Here is a 21,436-nt window from a genome sequence, read left to right as displayed (position 1 = left end):
GGTGACTTTGCCCTTGTTGTTTGGTAAAGATCCACATGGGAACCTTTTAGTCTTTTTAAAATCTATAGGTTTTTATTCCTTCATTTGAACTTACCATTTTGGCTTGGTTTTGACTTTTTGTAATTTAACATCGTTTTACCAGTGTTTTTTTATATCACTTTTATAGAAATTGTTTTTTATTAATTTTTGAATTAGAAATAAACTTGTTTGGCGCAGTATAACCTTCATATTGGTTCTTGTGCCATAAAACATCAAACCAAACCAAACCTAGACGGAATCATGGACATAAAGTTATATCTAAACGATTTAAGTGCAATTAAATATAACCAATATCACCAGTGAATTAACTGATTGCTAAAGACGACTAGTATGAAATTAAAAAAAAGTTATCATTTGCAAAGTACTTTCGATCTAAACATATAGTGACATTAGAAGTTTTGCTTTTACGCAATGGTATTTTCTTCATCCATAATATTCACGAATACCCAAATCAAAACTAATCACTAATATCGGGTTGAAAGAAATAGAGATCCACCATTAATAATAACAGAAAGTACAATACCGAATACACAATTTAAAAAAACAAAGTGCTGAAAAAATATTAGCAATAATTTAGCTATAAATCAGTCACTTTACTCACATAAAAAGCTCGTTGAGTTGCTTGCCGCTAAAACAGAAGTTAGGATTTGCGCATTCGATAATGACACAGATAATAAAGGCGGGCATATTTTCAGCGTTATAGACGGCGATAGATGATTATATATACTGATTACATTTAAAGAGAAGAAGACAATAGTTTTAAATATAAATGTCTCCATACAGGGAAAGTTATTTTATTGTGCACTCTTCATTACGAGCTAAATAGCCAAATAAACAATTGTTGATATAGCCATAGATTTTTCTTTGTATAGCTCGTATAGGAGAAAGTAAAAACACAGTCCGATTTTTCGATTATTGATCGGTTAACAGTGTGTTTCGCTGATAGAGGTCGAAAAAAAATCGATATTGTACTTTAATTTCTCTTTCTTTACTTGTTTTACATCTAAAAGAGTAAAATGTCTTGAAAATTACAGAATTTTTTTTCACAAACAACTTAATTTATAATAGACAGAAGGATTCAAGTTATGTGCAAAAACACGATCTAAGAGCATCAGAAGAGTTTCCTAAAGTTGTTCAAACAGCAGCTACATTATAAATTGGGTTTCTAAGCCTGGAGATTAAGTAATCGTAGCTATTGAGGTAACATCAACCTTGCTTAAGTATTAAAGGAAGTGGTTCTTTATCTAAAGAATTTTGTATTTATTCATCGTTGTTAGTTTCTTCTTTAATGTACAGCCTGAGTAAAAACTTTAAGGCCAGTAAAAATTTTTGAGAAAATGTAAAATGAAATAAAAGGAATTCAAATAATATTAATTATTAAAGTTCATTGATAAAAAATAAATGCCATAAACATAATTTGTAAATACATAATTATGAGAAACATGTGGTTATTTAAAAAGTTAGTATTTCTGCCTGAGTAAAAACTTTAAGGCCACCAGTCATTTTTTTAAAAATAAATATAATATAATCGTGTAATTACCATTGCAAGTACTAGCTTGTGACAACGCTGCAATTTTCATATTTCTCATACGTTGCTTCGAAGTATTGGTGATGTTTGTGAAGATGGCGAAGAGTAAGAAGTTAACTGATCGTGAAAGAGGACAGATCGAAGCTTTGGCTTCAACAGGAATGAGTAGCCGTGCTATTGCGATAAAGATAGGAAGGTCAAAGACTGCAGTCAACATTTTTTTTAAAATTGAAAGACAATTATGGTAAAAAGAATACTGGGGGAAGACCTAAAGCTTTGTCCTCGCGTGATGAAAGAAGGGTTTGCCAACTTGCATCTACTGGAAAGTACTCAACCAGGAAACTGCTTCCGACGACAGGTTTAAAAGTTTGTCAAAAAACGATTTATAACATAATTAGAAGGTCTGGAAGGTTCACTTATACAGCAAAATTGACAAAGCCTCAGCTACTGCAGAGACACAAAATTTAGCGTTTGAACTTTGGCCAGAAAGTCATGACCTTCTACAACCAATGGATAGAAATTATTTTTTCTGACGAAAAAAAATGGAATTTGGATGGTCCAGATGGCAGGAATTTCTACTGGCATGATATAAGAAATGAAAAAGAAATATTCTCGAAGCGCCAATTAGGTGGAGGGTCTGTCATGACTTGGGGCTGTTTTGCTTACAATGGTGTATGTTCAATTGCATTCGTTTCAGGTAGAATGAATTCACAAGGATACCAAAATGTCCTAACAAATCATCTTTTACCAAATGCTGAATGTCTTGCTGGAGAAAATTGGAAATATCAGCAAGACAATGCATCGATCCATTCGAGTAACAGCACAAAAAAATTGGTTCCAAGTCAACAATGTTGAAACTGTGAAATGGGCAGCTGGATCACCCGACCGCAACCCAATCGAGGACCTTTGGGGGAACTTAGCAAGAAGAGTTTATGCAAATGGAAGACATTTTACATCAACAACAGAACTGAAATCTACTATCGAAGATGAATGGTATAAAACCGACCCCACCCTTTGTCAAAAACTCGTTTCATCCATGAAAACAAGAATATTTGAAGTAATTCGAAGAAATGGCTCCTACACAACCTTCTAAGAATGTGTAATTTTTTTCTTATATGTTATTTTCTATGTTGGCCTTAAAGTTTTTACTCAGGCTCAAATATTCATATGTGTGTTCTGTAATATTTTCTAATAATAAAATATTTGCAAATTAATTTTTCTACTTTTTTAATTTTATTTAAGCTCAATAATTATCAATCAAATGGTATTTTAATTCCTCAGTTTATATGTTTCCATTTTCTCAAAAATGTTTACTGGCCTTAAAGTTTTTACTCAGGCTGTATGAGACAAGTCGTAAGATCAAGACATGTTGGATTATTTGCGGTAAATATCTTTAAAATGTTGATGTCTGATCTGTTGTGTAAGTATGACGTAAATTTCCTGCGGAATTCAAACCACAATGAGATGTAAAAAGGTTTAAAAGCATTTCTTTTTTTTTCATTGAAGGTCATTTGAAAGTCATTCTTTTAATAATTTTACATCAATTTATTTGCAGCTTTTGGCCTTGTAATACAAACAATAGCAGTTTTTTCATCTTGTCGTATTTACTATTTTGTTAAACACAGTAAAATATTTAAAAGCTAGTTATTACTATGTGTTGATTCAAGAAAAACATGAGAATAAAGCATATTCGACAGCGTAATTAGGCGAGAAATTACACTATTTTCACTCATCAAATATAATCTTTGATAATATCACGGAAACTGAATTATAGGAATATTTTATGTCGTGAAAATGCGTGGCCCCTCGTATGATATTTAAGTTCCTGGACGAATCAATAATTCTGTACCTTTACTTCGGTGAATATTTTATATAATGAATAATGTCATACAAAATTTTTAAAAAAAACTACAAATAATTTTTAGCAGTGTGACGAAAAATTCAAATTCAATTCCATCTTTTCTTTCTGTACAAATTCCCACAATCTTTTGTGTGTGTTTGTGTGAATTACTGATTCTGACTTTTGAATCTCACTGTATATATAAATTCCATAGATTATTTTTATTGTTCATATCTCTTTTCCTGAACTAATATTTTTTAAAAATTACATTGAAAAGTAAACTATGGTATTCTTTTTTTTTTTTTTTCTTTGCTGACCTTTCGAGACACCAAACTCAATTTTTGTTGAAACACTTGCTTGTTTAAAATTTTAATTGGAAAAAAATTAAAAAGTGCCCATTAAATTATGTTGAAAATGTCAACGACTTAATCAATCCAGGTATATTATGTTTTTTTTTTTTTTTTTTTTTTTTTTTTTTAAAGGAAGGCTGCCTAAAAATTTGCAAATGCAATATTCAAAATTACTGTAGGTAGAAAAACAAAAGGAGGTTGCAAAATTTTATGGAAATTGTAATTTCTTACAATCTGATGTAAATACGACCAATAAATTTTATTCTCTAGATTTCTTAAATACAGTAGCACTTCTACATATTAAATATGAAAATTCCTGAAAAAAATTCAACTGTAGAAATTTCGTTATATAGAATTACACATTGAAACTTTTTCATCATTTTTTTTACTAAAAACAATAATGAATAGATAACATTTAAGGTTAAACAATAATAAAACATTTAAACTAAAAAAGATATTTACTTTATAAACTTATAAATAAACAATGACTTTTCAAAATTCTTGATGATGGTATTTAAGTTTTTAATATGTCTTCATTTTTCATTTATCTTGCATCTTACAATAAGTTGAACTTCTCTATCGCATTTAAAAATTTCCTTTTAGAGATCATACTTAGTATAAGAAATATAAAGCTAAACTGAATTTAAAGTAAAATGCTCACTCTGAAATATAAAAGGCATTCCTAATACAGAAGCCAAAAATAAGATATGGTACTAACGAGAGATTGCTTTCTTTACAAATGCTCTTATTTTCCAAGAACTTCTAATGTAGTAAGAATAGGTGAAACAGCATTTTTTAAAATTTAATCTATATCTCTTTATTATAAACTATTCATAGTAAGGGATTCATTTCACATGTATGTGTGTGTGTAAACATGTTTTAGCAGCTGCGTGGTCTAATAGAAGGTGCCTTTTGAAATTTTAACTTCGATTCATTTCATTCCGAAGGCATAATATAAGTACAAAGAAAAAACGGTAGATGATGCAACGCAAAAGCGAAAGAAATTTTTCCCTTCAGTGATTTTACTATGAGATTTTGATAGGGTTTTCCTTTACACATGTCGACTTAGGAAAAGGTATCTTTAAAAGAATGTTGTAAATGTTAAGGTTTTTATCTCTTCATTTAGAGCATGAGAAAATGCTGAATTGAGCAGTTTTTTTAGATTGCGCTTAGTATTAATTAAATAAAAAAAAGAAAGTGGAATTAGATCAGGAAATAAGAGTCAATTTTAGAATGAAGTTCATATGGGTTAAATTATGATACAAATTTGAAAATTAATTAGGATTCAAATTAGATTTTAAAATATCATTATATAAATGCATATTGCAGAACGAAGCACGTTGCTTTTCTGCACCCACAGTAACTGCCACATTCTTTCTTACAAGCGCAAGATAAATATAGCGTATTATAACCGATGGTCTGGAGCATATGGTTTGAATACTGATTTCAGTGTTCCTTTGAAACTTCTAATGTGTTTTCAATACTCCCTCTTCATTTTGTTAGCTAGAAGCTTATTGCCTATCATAGCTGAATTTATTTTATATATATTATTATATATATATAATGTTGGAGAGAAAAGCACACAAAATTATCTCCAACAGGTAATTCTCCTTTCCATGCAATAAGATCCAGAAAAGTCTCGTTCAGCGGCAGGTATCTGGTGACTTCAGCATTTCCATTGCTCTTATTTTTTTTTATATCTTAAAAAAAAAGAAGAAGAAAAAAAAAAAGAAGTAGTAGTATTCATAGCCCACCAGTGTTCTGGAAAATAGCAAAAGTTTTCAGGAATTCTTGCACTTTTCAATCAATATTTCTATTGGATATATTATTGTTGAAGAAACAGTAGCACACTTCTTTTCAGAAAAATGTATACTTTCACTTTCAGAGGAAATTTTAATCAACAATATAATTAAGTCTGTATCTCAATTCAAAATTACAACTTTAAAACCGGTGTTCATTTGGTTTATGACTGTTATTACAATTTCTATATATGCATCTTTATTTGCTGTTATGATCTTCAGTCATAACAGCAAGTCAGAATAACCTTCCATCATTCAGTCCATAGTACTGACATTTTGAGCCCATAGCTAATTATTATATATTAATTATTATACAATTTAATTACTTGAATTTATTTTTATATAAATGTCTTCTGCACATAAATTCTATATTTATGAGGAACATAGATATGAAGAGAATATTTCTTGTAGTCCGTTTAATAACCAAGTGAAAAAAAAAAAAAAAAAAAAAAACCTTGATCCAAACATTAATTACAGAGATAATTAACACATAATTGAGCTGTTTTGTAAATGGTGGCAATCTGAACCTTTGAAGGGAGGGGGGGATGTAAAAAATACTTTTAGTAATGTTCTATCAAAAGGGTAAAATTCAGCTTTATGATAATTGTTTCCAAAGTTGATATTTTGGAGTCTCCATTAACTCTAGATAAATCAACTGAAGAAGCAATAAAAAAAATTTACACACTATAGGAGAGATCTGGCACATGAAAACTACTTAATTCATGATATTGTAATTAATAAGTTTCATTATGCATTTAAGATCTGAAAATTAAAAATTCACAAATAATTTGAAATATTTAGCTTATATTAAAAACTTATACAAACAAATAAATAAATAAACAAAGTTCATATATATTTTTTTATGCAAGCTCAGAAAGTTAAAACTTTTTATTTAAATTCAAAGGACTTCACAGATTTTTAAAAAAATAGCTATTTTATTCAAAATCCTTTTTTGAAATTATTTTCAGAAGCTTAAAAAAAAATCAAAATAAATAAATGAAATATATCTGTTTGGGATCCTATATCTAAACATTCCTCATGGCTTGAATAGATATGCATACTTTTAAAAACAAACATGCACAAAATCATAAAAATGAGACACAAATTACAAGACATATTGAGGTTTATTTACTTAATTGTCATACAAAAAAGCTTCAATTATGAGTGATCAACATTCATGGATAGTAAACAATGTGCCAAATATACAGCAAAAACTTTATGAAGTTTTATTAAATGGCCTAAAAATGACATAAAAAAATAGAAAAAATGAGTAATGGCAACTATTCTGCTGATTCTGTTCGTCTATGCCAAAATCGTGCTCGGAAATCATCACTGCAAGTTACAAATGAAGGTCCAGTTGGTGAATGAACAATATAACGAACAGTATTGTTGTGTCCTAAAATTAAATAAAATTATTTTTTTTAAATGTTTTCTTAACAATAACATTTTTTAAAAAATGTCTTAGCTTATATACTTGATAGGAAAACATGAAAATAAAGGTTATGAGATTTCACAGACAATTAAAACAACTACTTTACATGAAAACAAAAAGTAGTGTAACATACATAATTAATCATATAAAGATTTCTGAATGGTAATTTCCAAGTAAATTCAGTTAAAAACATACATTATTGTAACATCTCTCTAATTCAGTATCTTTAATAAAACAGAATAACAGCTATTGCATTTTCCATAGAAAGAGGATTTCCATTGGGAATACCATTATTCATTAAATATACTTTTTACGCAAGTAATAACACAAAGTACAAGAAAGCAAACTGATAAGTGAATGTTTCTAAATAATAAACCAATGAGTAGACATTTAAATGAAGGAAAAAGAATTATGAAAATGGGAAATAAGTTATATTTCCTTCTCTATCTACATGAATCTGTATTATTTATTTATTTATTTTGCTATTTAAATAATTTGCTAATATCTTAATTAGCAAATTATTTATAATCAAAACTAAAATTTTGGAATTAAAATTTCTGATAAGGAGAAATAAAATTGTAAAAGATCAAAATGCATTTCCTTTAAAAGAAATTATTTTTGTTTACTCATACAGTACAATTTATGGCTATTATTATTTATTAAATAATAATGAATAGTATACCTTAATTAGCAAACTATTTCTAGTCAAAATCAAAATTTTGGAATTAAAATGTTTTAATACATATTTATCTTCAATCCTTAGATGTATGCAGAAACATACAAAATCTATTTAATAAATATTGCACAAAATAAATAAAATAAAACGAAAAAAATTGTGAAAAATTAAATAATTTCACAAGCTTATGAGTAAGCACGTAAGGAAAATAAATATATACCCAAATTAAATAGTACAATGCCTGGAAATAAAGAATTAAATAGTTATAAAACTTTAAAAAGCTCTATTTCTTTGAATGTATTTGTTAGCACTTTGCAGTAAAAATTCTAAACAAGTATTAGGAAATAAAACACTACATTTTGATTTTAATTAACAAAGAATAATTAATTTAGATTAAAATTCTATTTTTTAATCATCTGAGAGCCAAACTTTTAATTTTAAATAATTTTAAAATATTTGCAAAATGAGTTACAAATTTTTGATATTTTGATGCAAAAGACAATTAGAAATAACAGTACATTCTTTTATCTATAATTAAAGAAACATATTGCATTCTTGGGAAATAGTTAATTTAGACATATATATATTATACTAATTGCATTTGACATTTCTTCTAATTTACATTTATAAAAGGAATTTTCATAAAAATGTATCAGTCATTCAATAGCTGTTTTTCTAAAAATACACAAAATGATGAAGAAAAGCATCTCCTCACACACATACTTTTTGAAACATTATTAAAATATCATAATCTTACCAAGAGATAATAATCGCTGTCTTTCAGCATTTCTTGCATCCCAACTACAGAGACTAGTTGTTTTTTCATCCGGGAAAAGAACTGTAACAGCAAATAATAATTATTAATTTTTACAGCATATATTATAAGTTTTTAAAGCATTGTTGTAATTTTTAAATATTTTTCGTTAACTCATTGCAATAATATTTTTGGCTGTTAACTGTAAATATAACCCGATTTGTTGTGAAAAACGTGCTAGTGCGCAGATTTTCTGGCGTAGCTGGGGCAACCTGTAAAACATCGGAGTCAGCAATTTACCAAATAAACAACTTGGAATTTCGCTAAGAAATAGTGGTGGAAATTATTTTTATTCTAATGTATATTGATTCTTTCAATTAAGTTATTGCATCTCAATAGTAACTATTTCAGCATGGCAGTAACGTCTCTTAGCTATTGGTGACCTTGGACTTCAGTGAACTTATTTGTTTTCTTAGACTGAACATCAATGCGCAATGCCTAATACTCCTGCACCAATGGAAGCGAGTGCGGTCAGCATAAAAATACCCCCGTTTTGGACGGATCAACCTAAAATTTGGTTTTACCAGGTGGAAGCACAATTCCAAATTTGTAAAATAACTTCAGAAGACTAAATTCAACTACTTAGTAGCGAAGTTGGAACCACATTTCTTGGAAAATATCTGGGACATTATTTCCAGTAATTCTGCTGAAAAATACTCTACAGCGAAAGAAGGACTCCTGAACATTTTCAAAGAAAGCGAAAGAAAACGAATTAAACGACTGATCACTGGCCTGGAATTAGGCGATTTGACGCCCAGCCAACTTCTACAGAAAATGAAATCCTTAGGAGAACCGGACATTACAGAAAGAGAACGCTGTGGCTCGAAAAAATGCCCGAATCTATGAAAAGCATTGTGATTGTCAGTGATGAATCCCTGGACAAGCTCGCGACGATGGCTGACAAGATTGTTGAAATGTCACTCAGAGGAGAACAGTTAGCTGTAGATTCATCACATGTTGAGAAACTTTTGGCAAAAATAACTTCGCTGGAAAACCAGATTGCCAGCATGAGAATGGAACGGCGATCGCGGTTCCCTAAACCGTTCCAAAAAATCGGAGCAGGAGTAGGCGGCGTTATGAATCTTAAGGCAAATTCTGCTATTTCCATTTTAAGTTCGGGAAAAAGTGCCGACCAGAAAAGTGTGTACAATCATGTAGCTGGAACGAGGCGGGAAACAATCACAGCAGTAGACGCCGCGGCAAGTCCTTCTGCCGAAATTTTACTTGGCCGCAAATCCGGTCTATTTGTCAGAGACAAAAAACGGGCTGCCAGTTCCTAGTGGATAGTGGGGCTGATGTGTCCATTATTCTCCCTAAAACGGGTGAATCCAAAATTTCTGATTACAAATTGTATGCTGCCAATGAAATTGAGATACCAACATATGGCATAAGATATTAACTCTAGATTTAGGCTTAAGGCTGCCATTCCAATGGCCATTTGTGATTGCAAAAGTATCTAAAGGCATTATAGGTGCAGATTTTTTGAATAAATTCCATCTGTTAATTGATTTATATAACAAAAAATTAATTGATGGTGTAACAAACCTTTCAACGAAAGGGGAAATTACTGCCATTCAAGAAAATTTTATTTGAGCACCATTAATAAGACATCAAAATATTTTGCATTATTAAATTTATATCCTGACCTAACAAAGCCTAATCTAGTAAACAGAACCATTAAACATAATGTTAAACGTCATATCATAACTACAGGACAACCAGTCTATTCCAGGGCTAGACAATTAGCTCCTGATAAACTTCACTTAGCCAAGCAGGAATTCCAGTTCATGTTGGACAATGACATAATACGACCATCCAAATCTCAATGGGCTAGTCATTTACATTTGGTCAATAAGAAGGATAGCTCATTAAGACCAAGTGGTGATTACAGAAGATTGAGGAATTCTAAAAAATTCTTCCACAAAATTCTAAAGCTCTATATGAATATGCAAATGCATCTGAAACGCATTGTTTAATAAATATTTAGAATTAAAAAAAAAAAAAAAAAACTTAGTATATCAGTATATTTTACTTATTATGAGGAACATATAAGTAATTTATTCTATTAATTTAATCTAGTTCTACTAATTTAAGTTTCCTTTACCAACTAAATAAAAAGTTTTAATTTCTTCAAGTATATTTTTAGCTTCCTTATAAATGGCATCCATGTTCAACACTAAATTTCTATTTAATACAGAGAACATATTTATCTTCTTTTAAAAAAATGTACTATTTAATTTTAGTTATTTAAATTGTTTACAACTGATGGATAAATATATTTATGAAAACTATAAAGGAGCATACAGATAGATTTTTGTTTTTTTCTGTCACAGTTTTTATAATTTTTATAATTAAGATTAAATGGCAGCAAATTTTATTAACCTTTTAACATGAAATAATAACAGAAAATCCTTTTTTTTAATTATGATAAAAATACCAAGATTAAAATAACTATAAAGTAATACTTAATTTCATTTTCATAAAAAAAAAAAATCAATGAAAATTATTTCAAAATATTTTTGGTGGTTATATATTAAAATAATTTTAAAACAGAGTAAATATTTATATATATAAAAAAAAGAAATTACGATTCATTTCAACTTTCTTGTATTACCTTGATAATAAATCAAGGAAAAATATAAAAGTAATTTATTTCATTATCGAAAAAAAATCAAAATGACGAATCCAAAATCCGGTTAAGGGGTGTTTTGGCATTTCAAAATTATTTAGAAGTGTGGAAATGCATATTGACTTGTTACAGAAAGGGGGAGGAGGATTGCCGTGGAAAGACTGCCATATTAGATTTGAATCCTGAGTGGTAAAGAAATTACACGAGCTGTAATCATGGAGGCCACTTTTAAGTGGTAAATGAAGAATTTAAAATTAAAATGTTTGATTCATAAAAGTTAATCCATATCAAAATTATTACTTCTTCTTAATTATTCCATTATTAGACTTACTAATGTTAATCAAGATAATGCTACTTATAAAAGGTTATAAAATAAGAACTAGTAGAAATTATCATACCATAATCTTCGGTATGGTTAAAAACAGCCTGACTTCGATGAATCTGCTTTCCTGTGGAACCTGCACCAGTATACTGTATAAGACATCTGGCCATAGATAATTCCCATAATCGAACCATGGAATCCTTTCCACTAGTTAGAAGATACTAAAATTTTTTTGTTTTTAATAGTTTTATAAGAAATAATAAAGGAAAGAAATTGACTAATGGACTTCATATGTAATCAAGTAGTTCCTAATCTCGTTAATGTTATATATCTGATACACACAAAAACATCCATTTTTATGATGTTTAAAGATAATTTCTTATAAAAAATTTAATTCTTAAAAAAAATACAATCTAATGCAAATATTTAACATGACTTATGAATAACTTCATTTTCATACAATAATAATTTTTCAATTTACTTTTTGAAAACATAAAGCTGACATACTTTCAAATTTATTATTTGGTGGATAAAAAATAATATTTGTTTTTGAAATATTTTTAAAATATGAACAATCAAAAAAATTATATTATATTGTATATATATATATATGGGAGGGGAAGAAGGTGACAGTTTCCATGAGATGGTGCAGAAGGCGCCAGTGAGAACCCTAATGCTGGTAGATTAAATGAGACTAGAGTGTGCGGGTGCTGGACTATTCTGGGAAAATGACTGTGGACCGTGGCAGCATGATGAGGTGCCCACGTTGTAATATGTACCGAAAGTTGTAAATATGTGTAATAGAACCTATATTTAACCCTAGACACCGTTTCGTAGTGAATTTTTTCGAAGGATGTATACCTTCGCTCCCACAACTTGGGGATTCGGTCGAGATCGAAACCGAAACTAATTGGTGAGCTGAGAAAAACGTAAAATTTATTATTGTGGGCTTAAAAAAGCCGAAGATTTACTTGGAACAAACGGCAATGAGTGCCGCAACTTGGAGAAGATTATCTTCCAAAATTGGATTGCCTATTTAAAAGGATCGTGTTGGGGTCAAGCGATTAATACAAGGGTGGGAACTTTTCATTTCTAAGCATGGCTAATTTAAACAAAGCAAAGAAAGAAGATCTTTTTAATTTGGCCCAGGAATTAAACATTGAGATGCCGGAATCTGTCACTATATCAACACTCAAAGCGCTAATAGAAAACTGTGACACTTATAAAAATGATTCTGAGTACGTGAAAGATTTACTAAATACTGTAATGGAGGAGAAAAAAGAGAAAATTAAGGAAGAAAGACTGCGCGAAAATAATTTAGTTGAGTTAGAGAAAATTAAACTTAGTAGAATTCAAACAGAATTTGAACTTCAAAACGCGCGAAATGGAAGGTCGGAGTCAGAGCCAAATGACCTCCTAGACCTGGAAAGCTTGATAAAATCGGTTAAAACTTTAGCACTGGCAGTTCCTTCAAAACCAGAGAATTTCGCATTATTTTTCAAATCGCTCGAACGAGCATTTAAAACAAAAAATGTTGCGGAAAATATGAAATCCGAAATATTGATTGCAATTCTTGAAGAATAAGCCAATAATGCGCTGCTGTATATTGGCGAAGAGGAGTTACAGGATTATAAGAAATTAAAATCTCTGATTTTGCGTGAATTCCAACTTTCTCCACAGGCGTGTTTGCAAAACGAAAGTCCGATGAAACACATATTCAATTTCAAACAAGCATAAGATCTAATTTTGAGTATTATCCAAAACAGCGAAATGTCAGCCAGTTTAAATCGCTTTGCGATTTGATTATTTCTGATAAAATATTCGAATCCCTAGATAAAGATACTGTCGCCCATATTGCTATTCGTCAATCAGATTCGTGGTGTGAGCCGTTAAAGCTCGCAAAAGAGTGCGCCCTCTAAAGAAAAATCGTTGCACGAAACGAAAGTACCATATTCAGGCCCTGCAAGTTGGCAAAATCGGCAAATAAATCGGTCAAAATCAAATCAAATAAATCAGTCAAAATCAAAGTACCGTGAACCTAATCATAATAACTTTAGGCATTCCGAAAAAAAATCCGGTTGTTTCATTTGCGGATAGACTTCCCATTTCGCAAAGTTTTGCGATAAACGCTTTAAATCAAACGAAATAAGACAGCGAGAAAACGTTACGGAATCATCAGTCATACATCAAATTGGCGCTCAGAAGAAAAAGTTTTCGAAAGGCGAGCTATTTCAAGATTTGGAATTCGCTAATCTTGTTATTTATGAAACACCGATTAAGACGTTGATGGACAGTGGTGCTAGAATTAATTGCATAAAAAGATGGCTGGTAAACGTACCTAAACAACCTGACCGATTTATCGAACTGAAAAGTTGCTTCGAACCAGGGTTGCCAGATCTAAATCATATTCTGAAGCCAAATTGTAGAAGAAAAAAGCCAAACATTTTGTAAAACAACAAAAAAAGAGCCAAAAAAGTAGCCAAACAATTTATAAAATAACAAAAAGAAGGCAAAATAATATGTTGAAATTTTTAATATGTAAAACCGTATAAAAAGCATTTTATCACATTTGTTACATAAACAGTTCATCATCTGATAAATTTTCCTCTTCACTGGTGCTAGAAGTTGAGGGATTTGTGGCATATAGGGCATCAGATCTAATATTTTTGATCATTGCATCAGATTGCAGAAAGTTCTTATCACATTTATTTGATAATAAGAATTCCGTTCTTATTCTAATAATAGCTTCCAAAAGAGAGAGTTTCATTCTATTTCTTGCCTTCGTCTTCACGCAGGTTAGAAGAGAGAACACCCTTTCTACAGTGGCATTACTAATTGGCGTTATCAAGCAATTTAGAGCAAAATGTGAAAGTTCCTTAAGGTGAGGATGCTGCAGCACACTCTGCCAAAATTGCTCATTATCAAGGGGTAATTCTTTGTTGAAAACTTCTTCTCCCCAATTAACAAAAGGTAATTTTCGATATTGATCTTCAATTACTGATAGTTTTTCTCCAGTCAAGTGTTGAAATGGTAGTTTGGAAAATGTTGCTCTTGTTACTTGGTTCAAAACTACAGACGGGAAAAGTTTAGAGAGGTCTTTGAAAAGAATCCTTGCTGAAGGAAGTCTTTTCTCAACTTGCATGAGGGCTTCATCAAGCATACCATCAAGCATTATAAATATATAAATGAGAGCAATTATATCACAGTTTGATTTTTACATAAAATATTAAATATATTTATTTTCTTCCCCCAAAACAGAATAATTTTCTATTCCTGTTTGCAATTCAAAAATATGTCCAAATATATTTTAAGTAATTAAAGTTACTTTAATACCAATATACAGTTAATACATAATACTATAAATGGTAAATATATCAAGAATATATGCTTACTTTAGAATTCCGAGAAAACTGAACAGAACATATTTCAGATCCATCATGAGCACCTGGAAAAGTATTGAAGCACCTATTACTCACACCATCCCATAATTTGACATCACCATCTTTTGAACATGTAGCATACATGTTTGCATTTGGGCTATATCTGACCTATTAATAGAAATAATTTTATCTTGATAAAATATATTGTGAATAATATAAACTATATCACAGAAATAAGAAATGACATAATAAAAGTCTTAAGAGTAACCATATTTACCATTGTTACAGGTGCTTTATGTTGATCATCAGGCTGGTCACTAACAAAACACTGACTAGTTCGTACATCATATAAACGAACTAAAAATAAAAGCAACATTATTATTTTTTTAAAAGATTGATGGATACTATCAATATTTTTAGGATATATATGTAATGATATTTTAAAGTCTAATATAAACTTAAATTAATTTCCAAAGTTTTATCTTAATTCAGCCCATATTAACTTCATTCAAAATTGATATAACTATAAAATAAAATTAAACTTTCCAAAGACATTTTTGATTTAAATTAAAAAAAGTATTTAAAAAATCAGTAAAAATATCAATTTTTTTATACAAATAAAAAAAAAGTTTTAAATGTTTAGAAGATATTTTAAATACAGTAAAATATAAAAAATAAAGGTTTCTTATTAATTTCTCCTGAACAATCTAAATAAATAAAGTAAGTAACAAATATTTCAAAGTGGCAACACTTTCAATTTCAAAACTTGGCTAATGGGATGGTATATATCAGTCAAAAATTATTTGGGAAAACATATGGACTTTTTAGAAAATGCAAAAAAATAAACAATAGCATGCATAACTATGTTTTAGCCATAGAAGTGAAACATAACCTTCCTATATTCAGGAAACTGGTTATTAACAGATAAAAACAAAATTATACTTACGAACCGGATGCTGTGTTCCTACTAAAATATAATCACCAGATGGATGCAAAGATAAACATCTTACAACATGGGCTTCCTATTTAAAATATCAAGAGAAATAAAATTAACAGGAAAAACCTTTGGTGAAAACATCATTCAATAATAATTTTAAAAGTTTTCACTTTTTACAAAACAGAATTAAGTAATATAATTAAAATAAAAAATAACAATGCAAAACTATACAATAAATAAAAGATTGGAAAGGCAATGAGCTCACTATCTTGTTAGTCATTGGGACTACACATTGCCTATTAATTGATAATAAAAAATGTCCTGATTAAGTATATTATCAGAAACAATACAATTATACAATTAGGTACTTACGTGAATGGTTCTAAAGGCACGTTTCACAGATGGTTTTGAGTAATCAAAAAATTTAATAGTGTAATCTCTACTCCCAGAGACTAGAATTTGTTCTGTAGGATGGAATTCTAAGCAGGTAACCTCCTATTGAATTATAAAAAGAAAATAAATATATAATTGAAAAGTAAGACAGTTAAAAATATGATTCGCATAAACTTGCTTCAATTTTTTAAAAATGTACAATTTTAAATTCAAAACGTAAATTTTATCATATTGTATATTCAAAATAAATTAAAAGTTTGTTTAAAAAATAATTTCAATGGAAAATATTACACAATAAAAAAATTATTTTATGTTTTGGAGTAAATCACCTTCGTCAAAGATAAATTTTAAGAAAATTTTCCCTTTATGATTTGAAAGCTGAAAAATGATTAAGTTATCTTTTCATGTTTTTTCAGTTTTTAGTAAAATGATTCAAACAAACAAATAACACACATACACACAAAGAAAAAGACTAAAATGATTATTTTGTGAATTTAAATTAATTATGCACTCTCACTAAAAAAAAAAAGCAGAAAAATAACTTCAACCATAATTTTCAAAAAACTAAAGACATATTAATAAAAAAAGCTTTTCATTCTAAATTGTTTCATAGAAAGTAAAAATGACTAAAACAATTTATTTTGATAATTTATAATGATTCTACATCTTTAATAAAAAAAGAAAAAATAATAATTTTATCCATTACTTCTAAAAAACTAGAGCAACATTATTATTGATAATAATAAACAAATTCAAACAAGCGATGAAAATAAAACTAGGCTTACATTCAAATTGTACAGTTATAAAACTTTTTATTAATTTCAAAATCATATAGAATACATATTAATTTTTACTGTTAGGAAGAGTAAATAATTGTAAATAATGTAAATAAAACAGGAAGAATAATAATTGTTATGCAAATACTATAACTAAAAACTAGAACTCTAGCTTATTTCTCTATATAATCATTATTATATGTTTCTAATTTTAAGATGCCATAAAAGACTCGCTTACCTCAAGATGATCATATAAAGTTCGTATAACTGGGTGAGTTTCCATATTTTGCTGTGTAGTTTCTTGTGCAGCAACATCAGCTGGTGTTGCACTTTTTGCAAGCATACGATCAACATCTAAAATCTGCAAAAAGGAGAATTTAAAAAAAAAAAAAACTAAAAAGGAGCAAATTAGAATTTTATAGTCGATGAGAAATTTTGAAAAGATTTTGTATGAAATTTAAATTCAATTTAGTAATATACAAGAGCTATAAGAATCATAAAGCATTTTTACAGGTCACACATGTATCATGAAGTCAAGCAACAGTCAAAATGAAGTGCAATGTGCATGAATAAAAAGATAAGTTGGCTTTTCTTCAAACATATTAATTTTAATATATTGTAATGTGGAAAGGAAATAGTTAAACAGATTTTGAAAAAAATGTATGATTACTCATACCATACAGGAATTTAAAAATATATATATCTTTCTACACACAGCAATTGCGCATTCATTTGTGAAGTAGGAGATAAATCTAAGAGCAATGCAAATTATTGAGGGCAAAGATGAACTCAGTCAATGAAAGTTGCTGGACAACTATAAATGATTTCACAGTCAAAGTAGAATTGGTGAGTTTACAGAACTGATACACAAGAAGTAGTTCAGAAAAAGCTTTTGTGTATAAGAGGTGGGGGGGGGGAGGGGGAGAGAATATCTCATAAAAATACCAAAGTCTACATATATTTTTCAGTAAAATTACCTAAAACTTTTACATTAGTATAAATAAACAATTTATTATTTCATCTTGGTTGAATTCATGGGTAGAAAATATTTTTAAATGCAAAAGGTCTAAATAGCTATACATTCTTGATTGCTAATGTTAATCTACGTGTATACATACTCTTAAGCCCCGTTCCCATGGCAAGTGTGTGTTCCTTGTGCCCAGCGCATTTTGCCCTATTTCTCTTCATTTGTGGTTATCCAAGTCTCTTTGATGTCTGTTCATTTTACCAACTGTTTGCAGAAAGCTCCTGATTGGCATCTGCAGGTGAGAGTGGTCCTACAGTAGGTCAGATGACAGATTTATGTTCATATCCATAAAGGCAACGGGCCATGGGAATGGGGATTTATATTGAGATATATTCTCATTTAGATCAACAGGAAGTAATCTGATCCAATCCATGTTTATTTGATTATCAATACTTATATATGAAGTCAAGGAATAACTAATTATCCTGATACTGATTAGATATTCCATAAGGTAATACAGACCTTCACATCACTAAAGTCATCAAGGATTGATTTCAAAAACATGATTAATAATTTGAAATATTTTCTAAGAGTCTAATCCAAATTTTGCTATGACTTCTTAGGATCATTTTAACAGATATGCACAGCTTGTACAGAGCCTTTGTGAAAGAAAAAAATATCAACAAAAATTTGTTGAGATAAAAGAAAAAATGTTCATTTCTTATAATAAAATTAAATATGAATAATGCAAATGATATAATAATACTAAAAATAGAAAAAAGAATTACTTTGATAGAAGCGTCAAAGGAACCAGTAGCAACAAGTTGGCCTAAAAAGAAAATTATTTAATTTACTTAATAAATTCTCCACTAAGAAACAAATAATTAATTGACTTCTAAAATTTATAAACTATTCCTTTACTTACCATCAGCACTAAATGCTCCAGCACGACACTGTGCTTTGTGAGATGTAACATAACAAGTTTCATATAAAGCTGGTTCAGGAGCCAAAGATGGAGCTTGCAATTAAAAAATATACATAAATTAAACATTATACATGGGGAAAATCTAGTCATTTTTATGCAAGGGTTTAATTGATAGTCTAAATAAAAACTTTTTACAATGGAATATAATAAAACATCTATAAAAAATACACCAAATGTTTAATTTTTTAAAAAAAATATTATTAAGATAGTTAAGAATAAATGGACTGTGATGTCTAATTTTTTAATATTTAAGGGTGAATAATATTTAGCAGTGACACAATTGACAAAGTGAAATAATGTTGTAAATTTTATGTTACACTTAAGCTAATAGCAGAGAACTTAGAAAATATACTTTCATGTACCCAATACAGTCAGGCCTCAATTAATGAATTTCCTGATTGAAGAGACTCCCCTCTCCCGTACAATTCAATTGTATTTTTAGAAATTGTAAGTTTCTAAAAATACAATTGAAAAGTGCTTTCAGGAAGTAAGATTTCCATGCTCATAAGTGGAAAGTGATAAAGAAATCATGTTTAAGATCCTTTCAAAGAAGTCCTGCGGAAAGAAGTACTCCAAGAACAATTATGTCATTTGTATTGACGAAATATCTCTCAGTCCAATTGATATTAATGAGACTGCTGATTTCTTGGAACAAATAAATAGCAATTCTGATGCAGAAATTGATAATGAAACTCCTTTTAAAGCTACTACCATTCCTGATGCTTTACATTGTTAGAAATTGCAAAAACATATCTAATGCAGCAATATATAATTGATGCAGTATCTTCTCCTTTCCATATAGTCGAAAAAGAACTTTTCAGAGTCAGAAATCAAGGAAAGTGTCAAACATTCCTCAGTATATATTTTTAAATTTCCAACTAATAAGAGAAAGATCAGATGCTGAATAAAAAATAGAGAATCTCTAATTATAGATATTTTTGTGTAAATGATTATAAAAATTATTTAAGATCAATACATATTTTTTTTTGTTTTGTTTTGGACTCCAATATTATGAATAACTGCCGATTTAATGTGAAATTTTTTTTTTGTCTGAATGAATTTATTAAACTGGGGTCCGATTGCATTAATAAAATCTTTTATGAAAAATATACTTGAAGTATTAAAAAATGAAAGCATTAAACAACATAGAAAAATACCCTCTGTTTCATATTCCAGATCTATGCCAATACCAACAGTTGTTGTATCTGCTCGCATAGCATCATGTTCTTTGTTGTCTATGGAAAAAAGAAAAACAAATATGTTACAAGTGCATCTTAGTATATAACACATTAGAAGTACTTGTACTTCTAATGGAGGAAATAATTTTAAGATTTCACAGGGAAAGTTCATCAAACACAAAGATATAAATTAAGCTTTAAATAAATGATTAAAAACAAATGTTTAAAGTTCATCTCAGATAAAAAATTTTAAAATTATATATAGATTTTTTATATTACCTATATAAGCATATATATCATAAATACAATTTTTTATTACATAATTTAGTTATAACTTTTCAATGACTTTATTTCCCAAATTAATCAATAAAAATGGCAGTCCAGCGATACTAAATTAGACAAATACAATTTATTATACAAATATTCATATCGTTTTCAGTAGTAAAACTCATAAATTTAATGAACATGTATACTTATGCAATAATATATAAGCAACATAGTTAAGTAAATATCATGATTTTTAAAAAATTAGAACACTTGCTGGATACATAGTAAAGTGGAAAAAGATTAAATTTCAAACAAACATCAGCTTAAAATTCAAACAAATTCATGTTTAAAAACAGAAGGAGAAAAAACAAAACAAAATTTAAAAATAAAAATAATAACACCTAAAGAAGTATGGTGATGATAAAAAATATCTAATAGCTCATAAAATCTAATTTATGCAGTAAATATACTAAATTCAACCTTGAAGTACGGAAGTAAACAAATTACAAAAGAGTTTAAAATCAAATCTAAATTTTCAAATTAATTATGAAAAAGTTTATATAATTGAATAATTGCTGAATGTTTATAGAATTTTAAAAGTACAATTTAAGACATATATATATATATATTCATAGACAGCTGTCTTCTTACCCAGTTCAGTCCTGATTCCAAGAGCAACAAGATTAAAAAGTCGATCTGAAGGTGGACACGGAGGTTGACATTTAATTAAATTAGATAAACTAACAGCCAAAGTCTGGTGCCCATCATAAAATAATTGGCTAAAGAAAAAAAAAAACCATGGCAATTTTAATATAAGAGTTGTGAAATTTAATATCAGAATAATAATTAGGAAAACAATATTACCTGATTATCAAGCGATACAATTGGTCTCTTTCCTTGTAACCTTTATTACCTTCGTTCTTAGGCATTTTTCTAAACACTTTGCAGGAAATATTACTATTTCAACACACTACAGAATCCAAAAGCCTTCAGAAAATAAAAACAATCACTCGAACGCACGAAACATAAACAAATATGACCGTAGTTATGGTCGTGGTCAATATTTTATTTATCTTGAAGCAATTTCTTTGCAGTAGTTGACAGAATGTAAAATCATATAGAAA

The 21,436-nt window shown here is 28.9% G+C and overlaps 1 protein-coding gene across 1 annotated transcript; it reads right to left on the bottom strand.

Moving 5' to 3' along the window:
- Positions 1 to 6,661: 6,661 nt before the first annotated feature.
- LOC129963492 (cleavage stimulation factor subunit 1-like) lies at positions 6,662 to 21,376 on the bottom strand. The gene is made up of 13 exons (XM_056077905.1): positions 21,177 to 21,376; positions 20,964 to 21,091; positions 20,025 to 20,102; positions 18,808 to 18,900; positions 18,671 to 18,711; positions 17,154 to 17,276; positions 16,119 to 16,241; positions 15,756 to 15,831; positions 15,087 to 15,166; positions 14,822 to 14,977; positions 11,506 to 11,650; positions 8,422 to 8,502; positions 6,662 to 6,952 (listed from the first exon to the last, which is right to left on the bottom strand). The coding sequence occupies exons 1-13, from the start codon at positions 21,239 to 21,241 to the stop codon at positions 6,837 to 6,839; spliced, it is 1,305 nt and encodes a 434-aa protein (XP_055933880.1). The 5' UTR covers positions 21,242 to 21,376; the 3' UTR covers positions 6,662 to 6,836.
- Between the last annotated feature and the right edge of the window lie 60 nt (positions 21,377 to 21,436).

The sequence above is a fragment of the Argiope bruennichi genome, chromosome 3 (assembly GCF_947563725.1).
Source record: "Argiope bruennichi chromosome 3, qqArgBrue1.1, whole genome shotgun sequence".
NCBI classification, from domain to species: Eukaryota; Metazoa; Arthropoda; class Arachnida; order Araneae; family Araneidae; genus Argiope; species Argiope bruennichi.
This window is presented reverse-complemented; position numbering and strand designations above follow the sequence as displayed.